This window comes from Pterocles gutturalis, unplaced genomic scaffold (genome assembly GCF_000699245.1).
Source record: "Pterocles gutturalis isolate BGI_N339 unplaced genomic scaffold, ASM69924v1 scaffold23128, whole genome shotgun sequence".
Lineage (NCBI taxonomy): Eukaryota > Metazoa > Chordata > Aves > Pterocliformes > Pteroclidae > Pterocles > Pterocles gutturalis.
In genome coordinates, this window is record NW_010126374.1 from 25615 (window position 1) to 31614 (window position 6000).

The 6000-nt window shown below is 40.3% G+C and overlaps 2 protein-coding genes across 2 annotated transcripts in view; both read left to right on the top strand.

The window, feature by feature from the left end:
- The window catches only part of MAP4K4 (mitogen-activated protein kinase kinase kinase kinase 4), a gene marked incomplete at its 5' end in the record, with an annotated part of 29173 nt that extends 24007 nt beyond the window's left edge, over positions 1–5166 (top strand). Inside the window, 5 exons of the mRNA XM_010078978.1 lie at positions 279–379; positions 1117–1266; positions 1683–1842; positions 3866–4005; positions 4752–5166. Coding sequence (XP_010077280.1) covers positions 279–379; positions 1117–1266; positions 1683–1842; positions 3866–4005; positions 4752–4835 — 635 coding nt within the window. The remainder of the gene's footprint in view (positions 1–278; positions 380–1116; positions 1267–1682; positions 1843–3865; positions 4006–4751) is intronic.
- Positions 5167–5189: 23 nt separating this feature from the next.
- Positions 5190–6000, top strand: part of LOC104465791 (interleukin-1 receptor type 2-like) — a gene marked incomplete at its 3' end in the record, with an annotated part of 34331 nt that continues 33520 nt past the window's right edge. Inside the window, exon 1 of the mRNA XM_010078979.1 lies at positions 5190–5230. Coding sequence (XP_010077281.1) covers positions 5190–5230 — 41 coding nt within the window. The remainder of the gene's footprint in view (positions 5231–6000) is intronic.

The window sequence follows — 6000 nt, forward strand, 5'->3', positions numbered from 1 at the left end:
TAATATGGAAAAAAATAAGAGTGTAAATAAGAGTGTACCAACTAGGTAAGTCAAAACATGGTGACAGGTTCAGTTACTGGTAAGAGTAATTATTTTTGTGACATTAATGTGTCAAAATACTTAACTACGTAGAATTAGCAATCCTAAAATGCAGTTTTACTAGAAACTTCCAAATGTGTGTAAGTATGGAGAAATATTGTCATTTTCTGCTTTCCTGGAGTAACTGGAATGACTGGAATTACTGATGACGTTTTTGTTTTGTTTTGTTTTAATTTCAGTAAAATACGAAAGAATCAAGTTCTTGGTAATTGCATTGAAGAGTTCTGTGGAAGTCTATGCATGGGCACCAAAGCCATACCATAAATTTATGGCCTTTAAGGTAACAGTATATTTCAGCCATATGTAGGGTTTTCTTGTAGCCACTGCAGTTACGCCTTTTACAAAAATGTTTTGACATTTATCATGTCCATATTACAAGTTCTTTGGTAAATCTGCCGTGAACTTCGTGTTATTTTTTAATATAGGAGTTTCTTTAGCTCAAAGATGCAATACACTTAAAGTTCTAAATTGCAACTGAGCATAAACTAATAATGAAAATGACACAATATCACAATTGTTTGTTTTGCCTCTCTATAACTAAAACATGAGGCAGCCAGAAATGAACCGAGTCTAAACATCTTCATCTGAGCAGAACAATCATTAAGTAATACTCAGCATTGTTATTTTTTTGAATGCAGCAAGAATGAAGTTAGCTGGCTGGGTAAAATTGCCAGACTGATTTGCAGACAATCAGTTACTGCCAGTTGTGCAGGTTGACATAAATACTGTAGGAGTGTCAAAATTGCCCTGAACTTGGGGAAACAGTTCTTACTAAAAAACAAACAGACCAACTGAAGTAAACCCCACAGAAAGTAGTTAACGATATTCTGTGATTGAAGTGTAACAGGATGCAGAGTCCTTGTCCATGAGAGATATGTTAGCCTGACTGGTCTGGTGGATGGAGGCTAGCAGCATGTGGGAGGAATAAACCCATAAAATGTAGATTAGAGCATGTTTTTATGAAACCCGCCACAGTTCTAGGCACTAAAGTAAATACTGCTGATGGTTGTCTTGCAGTCATTTGGAGAATTAGTACATAAGCCATTGCTGGTGGATCTAACCGTAGAAGAGGGTCAGAGACTAAAAGTGATATATGGCTCCTGCGCTGGCTTCCATGCCGTTGATGTGGATTCAGGATCGGTCTATGATATTTATCTACCAACACATGTAAGAGCTGCTGCTTCGATTGGATTTTTTTCTTTCTTGTCCCACCCACACCCCCCACCCACCCCAAAATGGGCCTGCACTGTGCGATGCACCTCCCTAAGCACTGTTCACTACAGTGCAGAGGTTTAAGGTCGACATCTGGACTGCTTGTTCCTTTTCTGCCCATGGAAAGAAATGGGCACTCCTGGTTTTAGGTGTCTGCCTTCAGATGGGAGCATTTGTGCCCCAAATGTTTCTGTATCTTTGTTGTCACTGTGTAGGCCGCCTAGCTTGGGGAGAGCAGAACTAGCACTTCTAAAGTGAGTGAATCCCCAACCTGCTGTCAGCCAAAATCAAAAAATCTCCCAGCCCTTTCTCCCAACACAGGCTCTGTGACATTAAAACAAAAGGATTCCTCTTCTCTTCTGTCTCTGTAGATCCAGAGCAGTATCCAGCCTCACGCAATCATCATTCTCCCAAACACGGATGGGATGGAGCTATTGGTCTGCTATGAGGATGAAGGAGTTTATGTCAACACATATGGAAGGATCACCAAGGATGTGGTTCTGCAGTGGGGAGAAATGCCAACTTCAGTTGGTAGGTGTACCAGGAGAGTCAAATACAATGTGCCGTTAGGGAGCGTGAGTGTGTACATGCAGGCAGAAGGAGGGTACTTCAGATTTAGAAGCAGCGATGCTGTAGTATTCCTGGAAAACAGCTATGTGAAGTGGAAAGTAATCATACGGATCTGTTCTGTGCTGAGGTTTTAAGAACAAAATCCAAACAAGCAAGTTGTGGAGTTCAGGAGTGAAAATTTTATTTAATATACAGCAGGGCCTCAGTGGGTGGCTGCAGAATTTTTGCTAGATAGCCACAAAGTTGGGGAAACCTTTCAGTATGAAGACATGTAATGTGGCAGGTGGGTAATATGTTATTATGGGTAATTCTGTGTTGATAATGGTTGTATATCTGATTACTTTAATTCACCTGCAGATTGCTCATCTATCCTAGCATGATAATTCTCCCAAATCTCTCCAGTTGAAAATAAGGTTATTTTGAGGGTGGAAGCAATGAGTGTAGTATAATGGGGGCAGATTTGTTACAAACACAAGTACACACCAGGATCCCTCTTTCTGCCTGTGTTGCTGTATTTCAGTGCTGAGCGTAGCAGGGACTGTGGTTACACCTTCATTTTTTTGGGCAAACGCATTAAGTTTCTGTGCTTTGGAATAGATGCATGTATTGGGAGGTGACTGCTGATAGTTGTTCAAGCAATGCTAACAGTAACAGAAGAGGAAATTTATAGAAGTTTCATGCACACCATGTTCAATCCTGCAATGATTAACTCTTGACTAGACCTAAAAGCAAGCAGCATTAGTCAGCTGGCAAATTGCAGAGTCTTTGGGGACTGGAGTGCCTGTGAAGTAAATGGCACTGAAGCAGCCAACACCATCTCATCTGACAATTTTTAGAAGCTCTTTAGCCCAGTTACCACTAGTGACATATTTAAAAATAAATTTCCAGCTTGATGGTATATGCAATGTTATAGGTGTATATTATTCTGTAGTAGATAATTTGATTTAATTTCACTGAAAATGAATAAGAGAAAAATTCTATAAAGGTAAATACTGCAAAATTATTTTTTTTTTTTTAAATTTTGCTTGGTAAGAGCTATTGTTCTTTTTATTTTTCTGTTAAGTATGCATGCAAATCAGAGGCAACAGCTTATTCTTCATTAAGTTCCCATATGTTATTTTTGGCAGTGTTACTAAGACTATCCATCAAATTGCTTTTTTAATATACCTTTTCATAATGCTGGTGAATTTCTCCTTTATTTGATTTTTTTTTACTGGTATCAAGAACAGATTGTTTTCCTCATGCTACTACTAATCTGTTTCCCCCAGTCACACCCTTAAGGAAAAGTGCTTGATTTTTTGCTTTATTTGTGCACAAAGGAAAGCAGTATGACAAATAATACTATTTCCACTTGGAGAGCTTAATATGATCCTCTTTTAAGATATACAGAATACTTTTCTGACAAATCATCTTTCTGAAGAAGGAAAGCAGGTTTTTGAAGTATTACTCCTATTAAAGGGGGCTAGCTCATATTTTTTTAGTTTTCCCTTTCTCTGTTTTTGCTGACAGACTCCTTCAGGGAGGGAAAATAACACCATTAAGACACAGAGCTGGTGCTGGGTACATACCAGAGTGGATGGGTTTAATTTATTTAAACCTTGGGTGCTGCTTTCTCCTTGTCAACACCTAATTAGTCTGTCTCTTTGCCACACTTGGGAGAAAAAAGCCTGTGTAAAAACTTGATGTGCCTTCCATTTAACTGAAGGTTCGAAGGTTCCCATTGTGTCATGAATGCTCAGGCAAGACATATATTGCTAACATGGAAAAACCATGGGGAAATTAAAAAAAAAAGAAATAGGGTATTTTGAGGCATCTTGAAGATGCTGAGGACAGAAATAGCACTCTGAACATGTGTGTAGTTAAAATAAATACATGCAGGTCATTTTTAACTCAAGTGCATCAGTATGTTCCTCTGCTTTTTCAGTTCCTCCATGTTGCCCTCTACCTGTCCTAACGGGCCGTGTGCTGTGTTTTCTTTCCAAAGCGTACATCCGATCCAACCAGATTATGGGCTGGGGAGAAAAAGCTATCGAAATACGATCAGTGGAAACTGGACACTTGGATGGTGTGTTCATGCACAAAAGGGCACAAAGACTCAAGTTCTTATGCGAACGTAATGACAAGGTATAATTCCTCCCATCCCCTGGTTTCTCACGAAGATGGTAAACATGTACTTTCACTTGGTACTTGTGATGGGTTGACCCTGCCCAGCAGCCAAACACCCACCCAGCCTCTCGCTCACTCCTCGCTCCCGTGGGATGAGGATAAAAGAGAAGGAGGGTGAAAAGACTCATGGATCAAGGCAAAGACAGTTCAATAAGGACAAAAAAAGCTGTACACAGAAGCCAGGCAAAATAATTAATTCACAACCTCCCATTGACAGGCAAGATGTCCTGTGGCTTCCTGGGAGGCAGTGCTTCAGCACGCGTAATGCTTGCTTGGAAGGACAGATGTCATCACTGCAATGACCCCCCCCTCCCCCCCATTCTCTATTTTGTTGCTGAACATGCTGTTATATATTACAGGATATCCCTTCGGTGCGTTTGGGTCAGCTGTCCCAGCATTGTCCCTCCCCAGCCTCTTGCCCATCCCAGCCCACTAGCCTTTGAGGGGTGAGGGGGCCGGAAAGAAGGCCTTGATGCTGCGCAAGCATTGTTCAGCAGTAGCCAAAACATTGGTGTGTTAACAGCGCTGTTTAGCCACAAACGCAAAGCCCAGCACCATGTGGGCTGCTATGAAAGAAAGTCAACTCCATCCCTGTGAGACCCAGCAGGGCACTGCAATTGCACTGTAAATACCAGGGGCAGTAAAGACAGATCAGAGCCTCTGGTGTCCTACCTGTTGAATTTACCAGTCTCTTTTCTTCGCAGGTTTTCTTTGCCTCCGTACGGTCGGGTGGAAGCAGTCAAGTCTATTTCATGACCCTTGGCAGGACTTCTCTTCTGAGCTGGTAGAAGCAGTGGGTTTTGGCGAGGAATTGCTGACATCCAGAGTCTGAGATCTTCATAACTCGGAATTATTTTCAACTGGAGTACAGACCTGCACTAAGGCAGCACTCTGTGTAAATGTGTGTGCAGGCATCACTGGTGTTAGGTTTCTTTTTGTTTTCAACTGAGGCTGCGACGCAACTGGTGCTGTAAAGATATTGCCATCAGGTGCTACGATGTCTTTGAGATTTGGGATCATGCTAGAAAGCTACAGGTCTTCTTTCCCCTTCAGCTCCAGGATTCCTAGGCTTTGAAGGACTCTGTTTGTTAGTGTTAAAACAGAGAGGGGGGGAAAAAAAGGAAAAAAAACCCAGACTTACCATGAACGTGCTGTTGAGTGGACAGGAGGCAGGCAAGAGAAGGTGAGAAGTGGTGTAGAGAGTCAGACTGGCTGAAACAGAGGGCAGATCTAGTCTAGTAATGTTAACAATGTATTTAATTGACATTTCTTTTTTGTAATGTGACAATACGTGGACAAAGAGGAAGGTGGAGGTTTTAAGAAGTTAATATTTATAAAATGTGAAAAACACAGTGACTAGGATAACTTCTTTTTGGGGACACGGAGGGTGGGAAGGGGCTTGGGGTGGAATTCTTGGGGTTTTTTTGTTTCTGCAGTTTTATTTTGGCCTGGCCAATAACTTTAGTCATTTTCTGTGTACCAGGTATTGCCTGAAACGTGCAGATGATAAAAAAAGGAAAAAAAAAAAAAAAAAAAAAAAAAAAAAAAAAAAAAAAAAAAAAAAAAAAAAAAGGGGGGGGGGGGGGAAGAAAAAAAATTCATTTTCTATAATGATTCTGTGTTAGGCCAGAACTTGGTTATGTCACAGTATTAGCACTGCCTCAGTTAAAGGTTTAATTTTTGTTTAAACCTAGAAGTGCAACAACAGTTTTACCACAGTCTGCACTCGCAGAACTAAAAAAAAAAAAAAAAAAGGAAAAAAAGAAAAAAAAAAAATCCAAACTACATATGTTTATTTTTTGTGCCTACCTCATTGTTTTTAATGCATACAATAAAAGAGGTGGTTTAGTTTATACGTTTTTAGATGAAAACCATTAATGTCTAATTTAATCTTAATACCAAAACTACCAGATTGAAAGGTTTCTGACTGTTAATGCGTAGCAAGTTTCAGCA